At 33.0% G+C, this 22,131-nt stretch overlaps 1 protein-coding gene across 4 annotated transcripts in view; it reads left to right on the top strand.

Annotated features, from left to right (window-relative positions):
* DPYD (dihydropyrimidine dehydrogenase) overlaps positions 1 to 22,131 on the top strand; it is a 790,677-nt gene that overhangs the window by 194,196 nt on the left and 574,350 nt on the right. For all 4 annotated transcript variants that reach the window (XM_072834642.1, XM_072834646.1, XM_072834643.1 and 1 more), the window contains one exon: positions 17,305 to 17,466. In XM_072834642.1, the coding sequence (XP_072690743.1) occupies positions 17,305 to 17,466 (162 nt within the window). The remainder of the gene's footprint in view (positions 1 to 17,304; positions 17,467 to 22,131) is intronic.

The following is a 22,131-nucleotide window of genomic DNA, read 5'->3' as shown; positions in this document are numbered from 1 at the left end:
CCAATGTAAGCCTAAGCCCAGCTTTTTATTCACTGAGTGAATGTTTGATTGAATAATTAATATTTCTTTTAAAAAAGATTTTATTTATTTATTCATGAGAGATATACAGAAAGGCAGAGACACTGGCAGAGGGAGAAGCAGGCTCCCTGCAGGGAGCCCTATCTGGGACTTGATCTTGGGACCAGGATCACACCCTGAGCTGAAGGCAGATTCTCAACTGCTGAGCCACCCAAGCGTCCCTAAACAATATCTTTTGTTTGTAAGAGGAGTATTATGAGCTCTTACCCAAGTGTCTGATGCTTTAGCAAATGGGCAAAAGCTGAAGGAAGTCTTCCCAAAAGGATGCAGAGGATTCTTCTTTCACAATGTTTGACACTTATCTTCTAAAATGCTGTTCAAATCCAATAAGTGCACCTTCAACAACCAGCTACCTTTTTTTTTTTTTTTTTAATATAAAGACCTTTTCTCAATGTCAATTATTTTTAAAAAATATTTCAGGAGAAAAATGGTACATTTATATAACTTAAGGATTTCAAAAGAATTAAAATTATTCCTTAGGTATATGGTGTGGTATTAATCTACATGGACATATTTCTTAGGATTTGAAGTCTAGGTTAAATTTTTAGATTGAGCACTTATTTTGACCCAGGGAAAATTATTTATGAGAGGAAGACAAGGTTGTAGTATGAAGTAATAATACTTGTATGCAAACATCTCTAACAGTTATTATTTAACAAATATTTTGTTGATGTGGATTTATTAATTTACCTCTACATTCAGTTCATAATTTATGAGCAAAAACAGATATATTAAAAAAAAACCCACAACACTCTAGCCATATTGGATGTGGCTGGGGCTGTGATCCATGCAATACAGGAAGAATATTCAGTATAGGCAGAAGTAGCAATGTGAATTTATATGTGGCAAGTTTGGGCAAATGTAGTAACTCCAGTGTCGCTATGGTAGGACCTAGAGTACAGAGAAAAGAGTGATGGGAAAAGACAAGGCAATTAGACTGGGATTCAGTTGTAAAAACATTGAAATTCTATGCTCAAAATTTGAGACTTAATCCCATACATAGTAGAAAAATCCCTAATGCTTTATATTTGTTTTATAGTTAAGACGAATTCTAGGAAGTGATCTCATTTATTAACTTCATGATACCAAATATCTATCATCACAAGACTTTGTCTTGTATGTAAAAATAAATAATTTATGTGAAACTTTTAAGTGAAATCTTATTTGTTTAATAATGACTTCATAGAAAAGGAGTGAAACAAAACGTTCAAAGTTTGAAGTCTGAAGTGTTTTGGCTAAAATTATTTCCAAGGTAGCACTCTTGAATTTAAGCATGAAGAGATATTACAGTTATGATCCATGCTAGCTAAATGTTCCCTAGATATTCCAAAGTTCAGTGGTGATATTGTGATTCTAATTAGTGTATACCCCATACGTTCAAAGTCTATACAAATTTATAGGAAAAAAAAAAAAGGACCTAAAGGGAATAATGGTATTTTTTGAGAAGTTTATAAAATGTCTAAGCAAGATCAGAATCATCTCTATTTTAGGAAAACTTCCCGTTTCATTAATTTGTCAATATTCTTTACTGCTTAATGAAGCATTTCGTTTAGCTATTTATTTAAACAGATTTTGATATGAAGAGAAGATATTTGGAGACATGTAATTGAAAATGTGATCTTTTGCCAGGCATTTAAGGAACTCTATCGTTAAGTAGTGTTTTGTTGAAGAATCACTGAAGTAATCATAAAAGGTCAGAGATTCTTGTTCTTTAAAGCCTGCAGCTTTTTAGATATTTACCAGCTGTGTACAATGTAGGCTGTCCCACATTGCTCTGCCAGTGGACCTCAACTCAGGAGGGGGATTCTTTCCAGGTTGAGAGGGTAATTGAATCGCCAGTCTCAATGAGCCTTGTGCCTCTTTGAGAAAAGGATGTCACTTGTATTGTATTGTGTTAGGTTTCTGTGATTCAGTGGAGTTTAGCCCAATACTTCCATTCTTTATTTTCTTACAAACTGGATTACAGCTCTAGTTTTCAAAGGTACACTCAATGCTATTGTACCTCCTCAGTCAGTTTTTCTCTGTTTCGTTCATGCAGGCTGTTGTTTGCAATTGTATCTCTCAATCGGAAGTACACGTTTCAGAATCATCAAACTGTGAATACTGGGTTATATTTATTGATAGCTTTCCTTTGGAAAAAAACAGTACTTTATATCAGAATGCAAGAGGTCGATCTATAAATGTAGTGAAAAAGAATGACTGTTTTTAAAAATGTTCCTTTGTTTCATTTTAAACAATAGAGATACTTTCTCTTTTTAGAATTTTCCATCAAATCGTAAAGTATTGATTTTTCCACTGATTTATATATTTTATAGAATCTGTGTGCCCAGATTTGTGTGGCTTTTATAGGTAGATAAATAAATTTAATAATACACATTAGAGGAAAGCTGACTAAATGATTCAGTGTAAAAGAAAAAGCTCTTCTTTATCATAGATCTCCACTGAAAGTAACAAGAAATCAGAGGAGAAACAAAAATGTAACCAGCAGAATTCATTTGATAAATACTACTGATAACAATATTTTTATTTAAAGGAAGTCGTCTTGATATATGTGAATGCGTATATGTGTATATGTGTGTACACATAACATACACACATGCATATTCCTGTTAAAATGTTAAGCAGAAGTGTAATCAATTTACTTCATCCTCCTTTTGGGTTTGCTTTTTAATTACAATGGCTAAGTGGTTTAATGCCTTTATCAAGTAGAATGTTGATCATTTCCAGAATCATTTTCTAAAAGCATAGCTCTAATTATATCACTCCCTTGCTCAAAAAATGTTGGCTTCCCAGTGCCTAGAAACTAATGTCCAAATACATAGCCTATTATGTAAGCCTATTAAGCTTTCCTCCCGCTATAATGACAGAGAAATAAGGAGATAAAAAAGTATTAGGAAGCCCACAACTTATTACTCAACTGTATTTGAAAATATGAATATTTTAAATTTATAAAATAAAGGTGATGAGGTTTCCTTTGATACATAAGGCTAGTCCCCTCACTTGTTTTGCTAGATGAGAACTAAGACAACCTCTCTCCATTCTAAGAGGACTGTCAAGAGTCTTACCTGCCTGCTGCCATAAAATGGTGCCCAAGAGAACAGTTTTTAAAAACTGTTATGCTTTTAGGGGAGAAACAAGCAGATTTGAATATGCCATTTGGCTTAAATAAATAGTTCTGAATTCATGGGTCAATTTCATTTACAGTTGAGATGCCAATATTTGACTAACATGAAAGATGTATTTCTCTAGGGCTGAGTGAGTTCAAGTTTTTACAACTGCTTTATAGTATGGGTCTGTGTCATTTAGTATGGTTAGTCTGAGTGGGTCTTCTGACAGAGAGTAAAGTACTATACTTCAAATTAGCTCATCCCTAAGTCATAAAATAGTGTTTTCTGCATATTAATTTTATCCTTTTAAATCTTGGTAAGATAGTATTATGCTTTATTAGTCCATATTGGATTTGCTTTATTCACATTTTTGCGGATTTTCTTCATTTTTTCCTTTCCTTTTTTTTTTCTTTCATATTGGAATTGCCATGGGAAACTGGTTTACTTTCACTTACACTGATGCTATTGGAAAATTAACAGAAACCTAATTATTGTTCACTTGAGCGTTGTCTCTGGAAGGGGTCTGTTTTAAGGATCTTTTTATGTTTAGTGTTCAACTAAGTGATTTACCTAAATTTTTTTTTTTTTTTCCCTATTTGGTTTTCATCAGAGTTCTTGAATCTGCATTGATGACTTAAATCATTTGGCGAAATTTCTCATGGACTTTCTGTCATCTCCTTATGGAACTCTTATTAGATATATGTTAAACCTTTTCACTTTATCTTCCATGATTATTAATTTTTTGTATTTTTAAAAGCTCTGCTTGCTATATCTTTTAATTCATTTTCCAAGCTTGTCCTTAAATATATAAAAATACTCATTTTCATACTCTGAGAGTTCCACTAAAGTTTCTGTCTCTCTGATTACACTCTTTGTAGTGTCTACTGGTTCCATTCATCATTCTTTGTTTCTTCATATGTCTGTTTATTCATTCTGTTAATTTTCTTTGAAGCTTATCTGTAGATATTCTATGGGGAGTGCAATGAGTACATTTTTCTTTACAAGGGATTTGATTTATATTTATGTTCTCAGAAGACCTGAAAATGGGATCCAATATTTGCTTGGTTTAACAAAAGCCAAATTTTAAGTTTTCATTTTGTTGTAAAGAGCAAAAAATCTAGGCTTTTTTTCTCTAAATGACTAATAATTTGAAATCTGTTGAATAATATATTTTCCTACTGTCCTAAAGTGCCACATTTATCATATATTTAATTCCATATTTATTTCGGTATATTTTCAAACCCTGCATTTGGCCTACCAATCTATCTTTGATAGATCAAGGTATTTTAATTGCTATATTGTGTAATATACATTATCATTGACTAAAGCCATTTCTCTGATATTATATTTATTTTCAGAATATCCTAACTTTTGTTGGCATATAAAACTGAAATAAAAAAACCTCTATAAAAGAATTATTGAATACCATGTTCAGACTATAATAAAATATTAATTTAAAATTATTAATGCAAATGTATGCCCATTTTGCCTTATTCATTTATCAGTTGATATAACATTATCTGAATATTCCAGAATTCAGTCATTAATTTTAATATATAACTTTCTAATGTTGAATCTGGCAAATGAGAGGATACTCAATTTACTAGTGTTAAAGGACTGGAATATTATTTTCAAAATGTCCCATCTTCTTTAATGTATTCAGCTGAAAAAGATAAATGGAAGTTACATTGTCTACTGAATCATTAATGCTTGGACAAAATCTATCTTGTTTCTGTTTTGTAATATATATTTTCAGGCCTTTAAAAGGTTATATTTTTACTTTTAATCACAGTTAATGCAATGTGTAAGAAGAAGAAACTGCATTTCTTCATATTTGTTTCAAAAGATGAACATTTAGTTCTGGAAAACTTTTTGTAACTCAAAGTACTGTTAGTCAATTTATTACAAAATATAAGTGATATAAAACCTAAAAGTAATATCAGTATAACTAAATGAAAAAAGATTTCCATTATACAACTAAAGCCAATTTTTTAAAATTACTTTCTCTGTTTTTTTTTTTTTTTTTTAAGATTTTTATTTACTTATTTATTCATAGAGATGCAGAGAGAGAGAAAGGCAGAGCACAGGCAGAGGGAGAAGCAGGCTCCATGCAGAGAGCCTGATGCGGGACCCGATCCCGGGTCTCCAGGATCATGCCCCCGGCTGCAGGTGGCGCTAAACCGCTGCGCCACTGTGGCTGCCCAACTAAAGCCATTTTATATGAAACAAACAATACCACGTTGCTTGTGTTTGTATGTTATTTATGGACACATTTAAACATATGACTTTGTTAATATTTTTAAAACTTAAATTATTGAAAAAACAACACCAATATCTAGTTTTATATATGTATCTGTAAATTAAACTGGAGTTGTCACTTTTTTATTTAATATAATCAGGACAAAGAAAAATCTATATAAACATATAAGATATTATGAGAATATGTTTTAATATTAATAAGTAAAAAGAAATATAACAGAATCTAGATGAATGGAATTTTAATCTATCTAGCTATCTCCTTATAGAGAAAGGAAATTTGAAACCCATCATGACTAAGTGATTTATCCCAGATCCCATAACTACTTGATAGAATAACTAAATTTACTTGATTTTTTTTCTAGTGTGCTTTTGTCTACCTCACGCTACACTATCTATATGAATAAAGTATATTATGAGTCATTATTAAAATATAAAGTGTATAAAATATGAATGTAAAATATGAAATACAGAATGTTAAATATAGAGTATATTATATTTACATATATATATAAGCAGCATAATTTCTGTTATGAGAATTTAGTAAGTGCTATTAATACCTTAAATGGTGAATAAATGTATATCACAGTAGACTTCATCTTTTTAAAAAAAATTTGTTTAAATACAATTTAGTTTAACATATACTATATTATTAGTTTCAGGGGTAGAATTTAGTGATTCATCAGTTGCATATAATACCCACTGCTCATTATATCAAATGTCTTCCTTAATGCCCTTCACCTGACTACCCCCTCCCATCTCCCATCCTTCCAGCAATAGTAAACTTCATCTTAAAGAAATTTGAGTTTAGTTTTCTGAAAACTGGTAAATTGAAAAATGTAGGTTAATTATTATAATCAAACCTGGTTTTACCTTTGAAAGTAGTAATAGGTTTTAGTTATTATACTTGGAATGGAGACTTTTCTGGTAAATTTATTTGTACCCATTGTACAAATAGTGGCTGACAACTGGTTTTATGAGCCACAATACAATAATACAGTATGGTAGACACTGCAGTACCCTGACAATGAAGAAATTTCACAATATTGTCAGTGAAAAGCAAACCCTCACAAAATAATCTGACTTAATTTTGTTTGAAAAGAAGAAAATAGAGTGTTCTAGAAGTTCTAATAGCATAAATAATGAAATTTTGTTTTTATAACTAATTGTCTTATACATATGATTTTCTACACCAGTCACTTGATTTGTTTTAAATCTTGCTTGAGGTTAGATTATTTAGGGTGAGATAATTTGAAATCTTTCTCACCTTCAGTTTATAATTTTTCTATTAAATATATTTATTATTTGGTATTTTTTATTCAGAACATAGAGGCACACTTTGTTTTATTGCATTTTGTTTTATTGCGCTTTACAGATACTGTGTTTTTTTTTATTTTTTTTTATTTTTATTTTTTTTACCAAATCAAAGCTTTGTGACATACCTACATTGAATAAGTTTGGCACCATTTTCCAATAGCATTTGCCCACTTCATGTCTCTGTGTCACATTTTGTAATTCTCAAAATATTTTAAACCTTTTCATTATTTATTATATTTCTTATGGTGATCTGTGATCAGTTATTATGACTCCTTGGAAGCTCAGATAATGGTTAACATTTCTTAATTTTTAAAATTAAGGTATGTGTAGGACGCCTTGGTGGATTAGCGGTTGAGCATCTGCCTTCGGCTCAGGGGATGATCCCGGGGTCCAGGGATTGAGTCCCTCAATGGGGCTCCCTGCGAGGAGCCTGCTTCTCCTTCTGCCTGTGTCTCTGCCTCTCTCTCTTTGTTTATCATGAAAAATAAATAAATTTGAAAAATAAATAAAATTAAGGTGCATGCATTGTTTTTTGGACATAATGCTATTGCACAATTAATAGACCATAGTGTAGTATAGGCATAACTTTATATACACTAGGAAACCAGAAAATTTGTTTGATTCATTCACTTTATTGTGTGGTATTCGCTTTATTGCAGTGGTTTCGTACTGAACCTGCAATATCTCTGAAGTACGCTTGTAAATTTATTTAAACTTGGCTAACAATTTCATTGATTTGGGTCTTTTTTGCTTTATTAAATAACAAATTGTTTTTTTTAAAGAAAGAAATAGTAACAAAAACCGCCAGAGTTTTTCTCTGCAGCCATATATTAGTAATCAGTATATATTAAATTGAGATGAAGTAATTTTCAGTAGTTTTCTGAGTAGCCAGTAATATGTGTGATGTTGCTTATTTATAGTATAATATCTTTCAGAAGGAGAATATATGAAATATTACATCCAAATCCTAAATTTTTACTTCAAACTCCTAGACAGCCAATTTAGTATATGCTGCATGTATATTTTTGATTGTCCAAATAAAAAGAATCATATTTAGGCCATAATTCTGGTGATCTTTGTTTTCTTTCTTTATTTTTATTTTTATTTTTATTTTTTTTAATAATATATTTTTTATTGGTGTTCAATTTGCCAACATACAGAATAACACCCAGTGCTCATCCTGTCAAGTGCCCCCCCCCCCAGTGCCCGTCATCCACTCACCCCCAACCCCCACCTTCCTCCCCTTCCACCACCCCTAGTTCGCTTTGCAGAGTCAGGAGTCTCTATGTTCTGTCTCCATTTCTGATATTTCTGGTGATCTTTGAAAATATATAAATTTAGTTGGGTTGTAAGGAAAATTAATCTAAGTGTAGTATTATAAAATTAGAGAAAAATATCTTATAATTTTTTCTGTAGTATAATAATCCCCTGCCTCTTCTGTTCAGTTTCACTTTCCATGATTTTAGTTATCCATAGCCAACTGCAGTTGGGAAGCAAATACTCCTCCTGATATATCATCAGAGATTCAGTTTAGTAGCCTAACTCTTAACATATATCTTTCTGTATTTGAATTGAAGTTTAGATATAAAAAGGCATACTGTCTTTGTGAAGAAAATTATATCTGGATTATGATATACACAAACTCTAGTATTCAATGAAATAAAATAATCTTGTATCCTATTTTGTTTATATTTCTTAATAACCCACTTAGAATGAAAAAAAGTATCTCTCTAATTTCTTACAAAATCTATTGCACCTTTTGTTATTTTCTCTGCATAAAGTGGCTTTTTAAATTTCCATAGTATATAGTCACATTATGTACCTTAAATTGGTAATTCCATCAACACTCAAAAACCAGGGCAGCCCCAGTGACTCAGCGGTTTAGCACCGCCTTCATTCCGGGGCGTGATCCTGGAGACCCAGGATCGAGTCCCAGGTCAGGCTCCCTGCATGGAGCCTCCTTCTCCCTCTGCCTGTGTCTCTGCCTCTCTCTCTCTGTGTCTCTCATGAATAAATAAATAAAAATCTTAAAAAAAACAATAATAAATAATCCAATTGGAAATAGGCCGAAGACTGTGAAGAGACATTTTTCCAAAGAAGACACCTCTAAATGGCCAATAGACAGAACTACCTTACAATCCAGAAATTGCACTACTAGGTATTTACCCAAAGGATGCAAAAATCCTGATATATGTAGGAGCACTTGCACCCCAATGTTGATACAGCATTACCAACAATAGCCAAATTATGGAAAGAGCCCAAATGTCCATTGGCTGATGAATGGATAAAGAAGATGTGGTATAAAATGTGTGTGTGTGTGTGTGTGTGTGTGTGTGTGTTTGTGTGTGTGTATCTATATCTATATCTATCTATATCTATCTATATATCTATATCTATATCTTTCAGTGGACTATTACTCAGCCATCAAAAAGAATCTAATCTTGCTACTTGCAGTGACATGGATGGAGCTAGAGTGTATTACACTAAGTGAAATAAGTCAGTCAGATGAAGACAGATACCAGATGATTTCATTCACATGAGGAATTTAAGAAAAGAAACAGATAAACATAGGGGAAGGGTAAAAAAAGAGAGGTAAGCTAACCATAAGAGACTCTTAACTATAGAGAACAAACTGACGGTTGATGGAGGGGAGGTGGATGTGAGATGGCCTAAATGAGTGATGAGTGTTAGGAGTGCACTTGTGTTGAGCACTGGGTGTAATATGTGATGAATCACTAAATTCTATTCCTGAAAACAACATTACACCAGTGTTAACTAGAACTTTAAAAATATAGTAAAATAAAATAAAATAAATGGATAATTCCAAAACAGTGAAGCACTTTAATTTTTTAAAAATGTATACAAATTATGTTTTATATTAAAAGGTAAATGATAATCAGTTACCTTTCTAAAAAGTATTGTATTCCACTATTTGCTTGTAGGTAAGGAATGTAGAATAGAGATCATCTTTGACCTCAAAAAAATAAAAAAAAAATTAATAAAAGACACACACATCAGAAAAAATATACAAATATTGTCAATGTATATTAACAAATACTATGTTCAAAAGGGTGTAGTACAAAGAATAGTCTGGCATTATGTTCCTAGTTGAAAAATGGCTGAAATGTTAATAAAGCTTTTTCAAGGAAATGCCATTTAAAAAATGATATAAAGTGTGAAAAGAATAGATTTGGTATAGATGAAAATTTTATTTGCTTCAGCTGGAACACTGTAAAGGCAACAGTACTGAATATTTTTTTTTAAGATTTTATTTATTTATTCATGAGAGACACAGAGAGAGAAAGAGAGAAGCAGAGACACAGGCAGAGGGAGAAGCAGGCTCCACGCAGGGAGCCTGACTTGGAGACTCGATTGATCCCAGGTTTCCAGGATCAGGCCCTGGGCTGAAGGCACCGCTAAACCGCTGAGCCACCAGGGCTGCCCAACAATACTGATTCTTTACATGTATCTAGTGCTTAATAAAAGTTTTGTCATGGAGTAGATGTTCAATAAGTAACTTGATGATTAATGAAAGAATATAATAATACCTGTACACATATACACTAAGATTTCGTAACTAACTATGGGGGAATTAATGAATTTTTAAATCAATTAAACAGATAAAGGTGGATAGTGACCAGAAAATAAGAGAAATAGAAGTGACATTTTTATATTTCTATAGGGTATATAAAGAATTATACCTCTTCTTACATACCTTTATGCCATTTTTCCATGACTTAATATATTAATGATAGTTTTGCTTTGATATAGATTTTGCTTCTTTCTTTGACTTTTTTATTCTACTTCATAACATCAATTTTCTTTAATAAACTTCAAAATCTTAAACTCTTAATATTAACGTTGTAATAAAATCTTTTTTAGCTAGAAAAAGTCTAAGAGGAACAGGGTGCAGACTTAAATTTATTAGGTCTATTCTGTGCTGTGTAATGAACTAGGAATGCTATGTGTGTCAGATTAAAAAATATTTAGTGTAAATATGACTAGTTAAGAAATAATTTTTCTGCATTTTTCAAGTGATGAAACTGAGGTTAAGAGATACTAAATTCTACTCCTGTATGATATAATCAGGAAATAAATCCAGAAGTGTATGGTGTCGAAGCCTGTGTGCATGCACCTGTGTGCACCTTCACATGTGTTTCCTAGTTCAGCATCTCAAGGTCAGATAAAAAATTTTATTTTCTAAAAGAATAATTCTTTCCTTACACATTCATAGTTCTAAAAGTCTAATCATATTTTGCAAAACTTTTCTAAACTTTAGTATGTCTGAGATATGAAGAGAGGATTTTCAAAGTAAAACCAGACAAACCAATTCTGTCCCCCTGTATCCCCAGAAGAATGGCTACTGTGAGGGCAGGATATTTTGTGTGTTCTGTGAATGACAGGTTCTTACTCTCCTTAGCCAGTGTGTGTTGTTTATAAGAGTGGTGACAGCTTGACAATTGTTCCCTGTCCCTATACTTTCTGTATATGCTATGAGGGACATTGTCTATCAAATTAATGTATATAAGCACACTCGCCATTAGACAGCTCAGTCTAGAAGTATAAGTAATGTTAATCATCCTTCTCACACTTGCAAACTTATTGAACTTTCCCAAGTATTTTAGATGCAGCAGATTGGAGTTTATCTTGGAAGGGTGCTCCCATCTGTGAAAACTCTCATTGGAAAAAGCAAGAACACTTTAAAATAAATCCACCAGCTGTTTTGATAATGTTGTGGTGATAGGACTATTGGTTAAATTCGTTATAACATATGAGATGATAGCTGGCTTGTGAGTTTTTCATGTTTCTTGATAATGACTTTAAAATCATTAAATTGTCGAAAGATGACACTAATGCAATTTCAAGTTATAACTTTAAAATAAAAAGCAAAGAATAAAACTTAAAGTTGTCTTAGAATTAACCCACATGCAAATGGCACATGTAGCTTCGAACAAGCTTTAAAAACCCCAATGAGTAATAGAAAATTCAATACCTGCAAAATATGGGTAGGTTAATGGACTAGAGAACATTCAATATAGGTTCTTTTGTGTTGTTGATATAAAAACAACAAACATATCAGACATCATTTTTGTTTTAGATTTTTGCTTAAAGAAGGAGTAAAAGTCTTCATAAAACAAATCTGTGCACAAAAGATCAGATATTTAATTTTTATTCTGACTAACATAACCCTGTACATTTTTCTTCACACAATAGAAGACTAAAATACTTGTGAGTGATAGAATAACCCAAAGAAACCAGGTGAAGTGATTGTGTATTTTCTAGAAGGAGACTGCTGGGGTATCTTTAAAGTACCCTTCTAAATTTAAATTTTAAGGCTTTTGCTTTTAGAAAGGTTTAAAAGCTCACAGAATAGGAGTCAAACCTCTTGTTTAGAAAGAGAACTCAAGAAATCTCTCCACTTACTAGGAGAGAAAAAATTGATATTGATCTTGACATTCTTGATGGGAACAGTTGAGGAGGTGTTCCTTTTCTAATAGGTTTCTGAATGTCTTTGACTCAGAGTACCCAACTTCCTACACAGTAGAGTTATCTACCATTTCTTCAGTTATTTGTGAGAGGTAGAGGTCAAAGGTGACTTCTGAATCATTGTTTGATGTTGGCTCAGACCATTTGCAAAACCATGTTTGTGTATTCTGTGACACAGGCTAATGCATTCCTTTTTTGATATATCATCATGTCTTCTTCACTTTCCTTATTTTTCCACTGAGAGTTTCAACAGCATCTATACAATAATCTTCCCAATTAGTCCTTTAATATTAACACCTTTCTATAAAAAGCTTCAATTAGATACTAAACACTGTGATTGGAAGTCAAAATTTTCCATAATTTGTTCCAAGCACATTAAAATATATATCTTTTAATCACCATTTCCTAAATGAATCGATGAACATCTCTAGCTGGTTGGCCAGATCATTATGCAAGGCATTTTTCTGAATTTTCTTGATTATTTACTCATGTCAATCCAGGATAACTTGGATGCCATTCCCTCTCATCTCTTAGTCCTGTCAATTCAGAAACACTTTGATTACCACCCATTTAAAGCAGATTCTGAACCTCTTCCTCAAGTGACTTATCATTGATTCCAAAACATTTTGATGTCGGGTTGGGCGGTGGGGGAGCCTTAATACCCATAACCCATATATCCTATCCACCCACCCACTGTAACCAGCCAAATAGGTAAGAGGTGCTATCTCATTATTTTGACTAGCATTTCTCTGATAGCTAATAATATTTAGCAACACTTCTTATGCTTATTGGCCATTTGTATATTTTTGGAGAAATGTTCATACTAATCCATTGTTCATTTTTAAATTGATTATCTTTTTATTTTAAGTTATAAGTGTTCTTCTTATATTCTAGATGAAAATTTTCTACCGTATATGATTTTTTTTCCTGTTCTGTGGGTTGCCTTTTAACTTTCTTCGTGGTGTTCTTTGTAGTACAAAAGTTTTTAATTCTAATGAAATTCAACCATCTTTTTTTTTCTTAAAGATTTTATTTATTTATTTGAGAGAAAAAAAAAAAAAAAACATGAGAAGGGGCAGAGGCAGAGATAGAAGCACACTCCACTGAGCCAGGAGTCTGATGCGGAGCTTGATCCCAGGGTCCTGGGACTGTGACCTGAGCTGAAGGCAGACCCTTAATCAACTGAGCCACCCAGGCATCCCTGAATTGTCTATTTTTTGTTGTGTTGTTGCTTGTGCTTTTGTCATTATGCCCAAAACCATTGCTTAATCCAAGGTCTTAAAACTTTATTCCTATACTGTCTTCTAAGAGCTTATAGGTTTATTTCTAACATTTAATCTATTGTTAATTAATTTTTTTAGATATGCTATAAAATAGAGATCATCTCCATCCTTTTGCTTATGGATATTCAGTTATCACATCATTTCTTAAGGGGAATATTCTTTCTTTATAGAATTGTCTTGGAACTCTTGTCAGAAAACCAGTTGAACATAAAAATGAGGTTTCTATCTAGACTTTCAATGCTGTTCTATTGGTCTCTATGTGTATTATTATGCCAGTACCACAGTATCTTGATTACTGTAGCTTCATGTAAGTTTTGACATTAGTCAGTGTGATTCTTCTAACTTTATTTTTCTTTTTTCACAGCTATTTTGCCTGTTCTGGATTTCTTGCTTTTTTCATTTGAATTTTAGAGTCTGTATGCCAATTTTTGCAAAAAATATCTGCTAAGATTTTGATAGAGCTTGTACTGAAGCTGTAGATAAATTTGAGGACTATCAATATCCTGATAATAAGTCTTCTAATTCATAATCATGAGCTGTCTTTCCATATGCTTAGGTCTTCTTTAACTTCTTTCAGCAATGTTCTGTTTTACACATTTTTTTGTAAATATAGTCTAGATAATTTGTATTCTGATCTTTTTATAAATTGAATTATTTTTTATTTCATTTTTGTTTTGTTCATTGTTTTATACATTGTGTGTAGAAATAAAATTGTTTATTGTATATTGGTTGATCTTATGTCCATCATGCAACTGGCTATAGTCATTATTATTAGTGCTGTATTAGTGTTCTACATGAAAAAAAATATATATGCTTATACTATATATAGTCTAAGACTATATATAAGTCTCTCTCTATATATATATAAAGTAGGCTCCAAAATGGAGAATTTTTCTTCCTGTCGTCTTTTTTGTGCTATTCAGTTCCTCAGTTGGTTGGCTGATGTCCACCCAGTTGAGTGATAGATAACTGGGAGGGCAATCTACTTTGGTGTGTCTACCAATTTAAATTCTAATCTTATATGGAAATGCCTTTATGTGCCCACCCATTATTTTGGGGTGAAATAATGCTTAATGTGGGCATCCCATGGCACAGTCAAGTTGACACACAAAATTAAGCATTATAGTGCTGTTTTTTAGTGGACTTTAGGGTTTTCGATATACAGATCACTTCATCTGCAAGTAGAAATAGTTTTAATTCTTACTTTCCAATTTGAATAGCTTTTACTTCTTTAGAACCTCCAGTACTGGCAGCCCTGGTGGCTCAGCGGTTTAGTGCTACCTTCAGCCCAGGGTGTGATCCTGGAGACCCCGGATCATGTCCCACGTCAGGCTTCCTGTATGGAGACTGCTTCTCCCTCTGCCTGTGTTTCTGCCCCGCCCCCCGTGTCTCTCATGAATAAATAAAAAAAATATTTAAAAAAATAAAATAAAACCTCCAGTACTATTCTGGATAGATCTGCATCCTTGTATTTTTCTTAATTGTAGAAAAAAGCATTCCATTTTCAGCATAAAGATGTTAGCTGTGGTTTTTGATTAGATGTCCTTTATTAACCTCTAAAGTGAATTAATGGCTTTCTTTTTGTGGTCTGTTGAGTTTTTTTATGAAAGGTATTGGATTTTGTCAAATGCTTTTCTGCATTTTTTGAAATGATCGTGTGATTTTTGTCCTTTATTCTATTGATGCAGTGCGTTATATTAATTGATTTAAGGGATAATAAACCAACCCTGAATTCTTGGATAAATTCCATATGTATATTTTGGAAGTATTTGTGAAAAACTGGTATAAATTGTTAAATACTTTGTATAATTCAGTATTTAAGCCATGTCAGCCCCAAATGCTCCTTGAATCACCTTCCCTATGTTATCCTCAAATGTTTCTTGAATCTCCTTTACTATCTTAATGATTCATTATTCATTAATGAGTCAAGTACATCTTTGATACATGCTCTTTCTGTATGTGTAACAGAATCTGGTGTTAACTTTTGAAAATTATACTTTGACCACATAGTGCTTTACAAGTTGTTCCTTATCAGTGACACTAACAAAGACTTTCACAAAGACAGTAGCAGATGTGACCAAATTTGAGGAAAAAAATGGATGAATCTCAAGTGAAGATGAAATGACTTTTACTTTAATTTTTCGTTAAATTGACAGGAAGGTCAAAGCTAAGGGAAATATACAAAAAAAATCATCTAATAAAATATAAAGTATAATTATTGAGCTAGCTATGTGCTCTCCAGTTTATACTGAAAACAGCTGTGTGTGTTTTACATCAAGATATCTGAAGAGTAATGTAACTAAATTTTATAACCTATTCAGTATTGAACAGTTTTCTTTAGTATTAGAGTATATCTTGGTCCTTAGGAGTATGTGGTCATATATATGGCTTTGAATCCTGGTTCTGTCACTATATATGCTCTGTGATCCTTTGGCAAATTATTTACCCTTCCTATCCCAGTTTATTTACTTATAAGTTGAATTTAATAACACATTCCTATTATGTATTCAGAAAATACATACTGAAGAACCATTCTAATGTGTTAGATGTTATTGTTGGTTGCTAAGGAGACACACTGAATAAGACAAATACTGTTAAACCACTATTACCACTAAAACCATGCATTAAGATCTATTTTTAAATGTTTTATTCAGTTATGGAATGCCAGTTTGATTCTTTTGAAATAGATCACAGTATACAAAGAGTCCCCATATAGACCTGCACATTATTTTCTCTGTTATTAATATCTGATATTACAGTAGCACATTTATTATAATTAATGAAACATTATTTATGATTTAGTACTAACTATGCTTTCTTCAGATGTCCTTAGTTTTTACCTAGTGCCTTTTTTCCTGATCTAAGATCATGTCCAGAATAGCAAATGACATTTAGTTGTCATGTTTCCTTTGGGTTTTCTTGAGTTTTATATTTTCTCAAAATCATCCTTTTTTTTGATGTACTTGACAGTTTTGAGGAATGCTGGTCAGGTCCAATTCTTAGTTTTGATAGCAGAAAGAAATACTCCCCCAACCTTCAAGTTGTTCATTCTTAGTCAATAATGATATCGTTGTACAATGTATGTACACATTGGGTTCTAAAAACTCTTGATAAAATTAGTAGGGTTCTAAGTTATTCTCTAATAACCAAATGTATGGAAGGAAGTAATGATGATATGAGCACGTCAGGGTCTGGTTCAGAACTGCCTGTATAAGATGCAGTTTCATCTGCATCTTTCATTAATAGTATGTAATTGAAGGATGATAATCAACACAGAGTGCCATTTATATAGTCTCTCTGGACCAGCAAGATGAAAGAAAGGGAAAGAGGGCCCTAGATGCTTTTAATTTAGTTAAGTGGAGGATAACCTTTTTGTTTGATTGTTTTTAAAATTTTTAAGATTTAATCTATCTAAATTTGTTCAATCTATCTTTCTTACCTTTGTTAAAAATGAAAGAGATAATTCTTCTCAGGGTATAGTTAGATGCCTTGTGAAAGAAAACTATTTATAGAACATTTATACTTTAAATTTCAATTTTCCAAATTGATTAGTTGTTCATTTATTGATACACCATATACTGAATATTCCTGTATGTTAGGTACTCGGCTAGTTATTACTTGATGTTTTCTGATGGTAAACAGTATTGTAACCTCTACATCTTATTACATATCTTAATATTCAACTCAACTACCTAATACAAAATTAGGTTATATTTTGAATGTGTAAGGTGCATAATAAAATTGTTACATAATAAAATTTTATTTTATTTTTGTAGAACTATTATGGAGCTGCTAAGATGATTTTTTCCGACAACCCACTTGGTTTGACCTGTGGAATGGTATGTCCAACTTCCGATCTTTGTGTAGGTGGATGCAATTTATATGCCACTGAAGAGGGACCAATTAATATTGGTGGATTGCAGCAGTTTGCTACTGAGGTATGTAAGCTGTACATACTGTTTTTCTCCCACCCACCTCTACAGCACAAAAATCTTAAAGTAACTTTAATCCTTGGTGCTCCTTTGATATCCCAAATTTTTAGTGTGATACACAGCTAATGTGTGCTGTATGCCCTAAATAATATTTTTATTTAGTAATGGCTATAAAAATTAAGCTTCATAAAGCCATATATCAAATTAATTGCAATCCCAGAAAGTTATTAAAATATTGAGTGGAAGTTATAAAAATTAGAGGGTCTGAAACAAAAATTCATTCATTAACTTTGCATTGGAGTGTGACAGGGAGACCCCATTATAAAAAAGCTACCTTGGGGATCCCTGGGTGGCTTAGCAGTTTGGCGCCTGCCTGCCTTTGGCCCTGGGCGTGATCCTGGAGTCCCGGGATCGAGTCCTGTGTTGGGCTCCTGGCATGGAGCCTGCTTCTCCCTCCTCCTGTGTCTCTGCCTCTCTCTGTCTCTCTCTCTCTCTATATCATAAATAAATAAATAAAAATAAATCTTTAAAAAAAAGGCCAAACTGATTCTTCTTCCTGAAATTCTCTTTAATGTTTATTGCTTGAAATAATACATCATCATTTATTCTTATTTGTTTATTTATTTGTTTATTTATTTATTTATTTATTTATTTATTTTAGTAATAGGGGTTAGAGAATTTTCAAAAACCCAACGCCGAATAATATTCTTTTAAGTGAAATTTTATAAACTTTTAGATTAGAAGCAGATATGTTATTTGGATACAGATTTATAATAAAATCAAAGCATTAAAAAAAATATTTATGAGAGAGAGACAGAGACAGAGACAGAGACAGAGACACAGGCAGAGGGAGAAGCAGGCTCCATGCAGGGATGTGGGCCTCAATCCCAGGACTCCAGATTCACGCCCTGGGCCAAAGGCAGGTGCTAAACCACTGAGCCACTCAGGGATCCCAAATGAAACCATTTTATTCACGCAGGTTAGCTCTCTCTCTTATGAATCCTTTGTCAATGACTGATACTCTAGGACATCTTATGCTCTCTGGTAACCCCTATTTGGAGTCAACTACCAGGTTATTTTCCACGTATCATTTAAATGATCAACATATATCGAGTTGCTGTAAGATTGTATAGTCCTTAGGGTCAGTTGGCTAAAAGACTAAATTAAATGCCTGTTAACACTAGATTTTTACTTAATGACTTCCCCATCTGGTTTTGTCAACTCAAACACAACATATTTTTTCCTTTTAGGATCCTTCCTATAACATCCCTCAAGATTAAGTCTCACTTTGCTTTTAGTAATAAATCAAAGTTATTCCTTCTCTGCTTTCTGACAAGTTAATTCTAAGCAAGGGCTCCTAGGAATGAGAAAATAGAAATAACTTGATGTTGTGAGTTGTTCCAATAAATTGTTGGATTTAATTTCTTTTCTACCAAATTCAAAATTGCATTAGGCTTACCTGACCATTGTAAGGTATGATCTTTACAACCTGGGAAAGTCCTTAGTTGATAGAGAAGATTAACCTCAGTTCTTCGACATCTTTCTTTGGGGACTCATTGCTTCTTCGTTATAACAGGACAAGCTTGTAAGGATGTAGTAAATGAAAGGGCATACAATATATATATATATATATATATATATATATATATATATATAAATTAATACTGCATTTCAAAACAAAAGGAGTTAAAATAATGTTACTTTGTCAGTGACTTGTATGATAGAGATCATTCTTCTGAGAACTCTCACTTGTTGATTTAAATTGAGGTATAGTTGACAAAAACTATTATAATTTTGGGTCCCTTGGACTTTCTGTTTTTTTTAATTGAGATGTTTTGGGGCTCATCTCTCTGGTTCGGATCCCAAGGGTTGGGGTACTTGATATGTGACACCCAGGGGAACCGCCATACTGGTGAGATCCCTCTCTATGGTGTGTTGCTGTCCCAGCAGGAGGTTTTTTGAGACCATAGCTACTCTCCTACCTGTCTCAATATGGTCTTTTTAACCTTTGTTGTGGAAAATAAGTTCATCTAGTATTTTGATTTTTCTCAGAGGGAAATAATTCATATGTAACTTTAGATTTGGTGTGTCCATGGGAGGAGATGAGTTCAGGATCTTTCTGTTGCACCATCTTGCAGAAGTCCCCCTTTTCACCCTCACTTGTTATTAATGAACTGCTTCCACCCCTTCCTAAAGCAGTTCTTTGTTTTCTTTTGCTGTGTATGTGTGTGCTTTGTTTTGTTTTTTAGTTTAAGATATAGCATCATTTAGGATTGCATTAAATGCATTGTAAGTGAATAATGGAGTTTAAAATAGGAATGTATCTAACTTTTACATTTCAATTGTACTTTATAAAACAGTAACTTCAAGTATATCTGTCGAATTATAAATAAGTTTTGTAATGGAACTGTGAAGAAAAACTCTTTTTCTCTTTTTAAGTTGGCCTCTTAGGGCAAGATACTTTAAAAAGTTTTGTTATTCATAAGTCAGTGCGAGGTTTACTTAAACTTACCCAACTGTCAGTATTGTTATGAAGATAAGCCAAAGATAGACAACATATTAATTTACTCTTAGTGAAAAGAGAAAGTACAATGTGCAAACTACTATTATTATTTCGAACTACTAAACTATTGACACTTAAGTTGAAGCAGAACATGATGCAAATAATTTTATTTATTTTGGTTGTTTGATAAAACAATGATTGATTTTTGACCTTTAAAGAAATACAAATCTGTTTTCAACCAAATTAAGGAAAGGTTAGGAAAGCAGACTAAAATAGTATGATATTTTTCAAAATTGTTTTTCCTGTAATTTATGTGATTTTTAAAATATCAACTTCGCAGTTTGCCATTATTGGTTAAATCCATACCTTTTACTTTTTCGATTTGAACATGGGCATATGGAACATAGAGATCATAATAGAATACAAATAAACCACACAAAGAATAGCCTGCAGTTGCATCAGGAGACCAGCTGCTTTTTTGTTGTTGTTGTTCTACTTGTCATTATTATTCAATCCTTTGCTATCCCCAAATCAGCAGTGACCTTGCTTCAGAAATTTGTGTGTGCCTATGGAACATATAGACTATGGAGTGATTCTGACTCTCTAGGAGGCGTTCTTCCTAGTTCAATTAGGTATAACAATATTGCCTCAATAAAATAACTTAAAAATAATAGTTTGTATGGATTCTCCTTTCTTTGTTTTAATAAATTTATTTTTTATTGGTGTTCGATTTACCAACATATAGAATAATACCCAGTGCTCATCCCATCAAGTGCCCCCCTCAGTGCCTGTCACCCAGTCATCCCCACCCCCCACCCACCTCCCTTTCTATCACCCCTAGTTCATTTCCCAGAGTTAGGAGTCTCTCATGTTCTGTCTCCCTTTCTGATATTTCCCACTCATTTTTTCTCCTTTCCCCTTTATTCCCTTTCACTATTTTTTATATTCCCTAAATGAATGAGACCATATAATGTTTGTCCTTCTCCGATTGACTTATTTCACTCAGCATAATACCGTCCAGTTCCATCCACGTCAAAGCAAATGGTGGGTATTTGTCATTTCTAATGGCTGAGTAATGTTCCATTATATACAGTGACCACATCTTCTTTATCCACTCATCTTTCGATGGACACCGAGGCACCTTCCACAGTTTGGCTATTGTGGACATTGCTGCTATAAACATCGGGGTGCAGGTGTCCTGGCATTTTACTGCATCTGTATCTTTGGGGTAAAACCCAGCAGTGCAATTGCTGGGTCGTAGGGCAGATCTATTTTTAACTCTTTGAGGAACTTCTACACAGTTTTCCAGAGTGGCTGCACCAGTTCACATTCCCACCAACAGTGTAAGAGGGTTCCCCTTTCTCTGCATCCTCTCCAACATTTGTGGTTTCCTACCTTGTTAATTTTCCCCATTCTCACTGGTGTGAGATGGTATCTCATTGTGGTTTTGATTTGTATTTCCCTGATGGCAAGTGATGCGGAGCATTTTCTCATGTGCATGTTGGCCATGTCTATGTGTTCCTCTGTGAGATTTCTCTTCATGTCTTTTGCCCATTTCATGATTGGATTGTTTGTTTCTTTGGTGTTGAGTTTGATAAGTTCTTTATAGATCTTGGAAACTAGCCCTTTATCTGATATGTCATTTGCAAATATCTTCTCCCATTCTGTAGGTTGTCTTTGAGTTTTGTTGACTGTATCCTTTGCTGTGCAAAAGCTTCTTATCTTGATGAAGTCCCAATAGTTCATTTTTGCTTTTGTTTCTTTTGCCTTCGTGGATGTATCTTGCAAGAAGTTACTGTGGCCGAGTTCAAAAAGGGTGTTGCCTGTGTTCTTCTCTAGGATTTTGATGGAATCTTGTCTCACATTTAGATCTTTCATCCATTTTGAGTTTATCTTTGTGTATGGTGAAAGAGAGTGGTCTAGTTTCATTCTTCTGCATGTGGATGTCCAATTTTCCCAGCACCATTTATTGAAGAGACTGTCTTTTTTCCATGGACTTTCTTCAGAGAGTTGGAACAAATTATTTTAAGATTTGTGTGGAAAGAAAAGACCCCGAATAGCCAGGGGAATATTAAAAAAGAAAACCATAGCTGAGAAAGAAACCACAATGCCAGATTTCAGGTTGTACTACAAAGTTGTGGTCATCAAGACAGTGTGGTACTGGCACA

The sequence above is a fragment of the Canis lupus genome, chromosome 8, assembly GCF_048164855.1.
Source record: "Canis lupus baileyi chromosome 8, mCanLup2.hap1, whole genome shotgun sequence".
Taxonomy (NCBI): Eukaryota; Metazoa; Chordata; class Mammalia; order Carnivora; family Canidae; genus Canis; species Canis lupus.
This window is presented reverse-complemented; position numbering and strand designations above follow the sequence as displayed.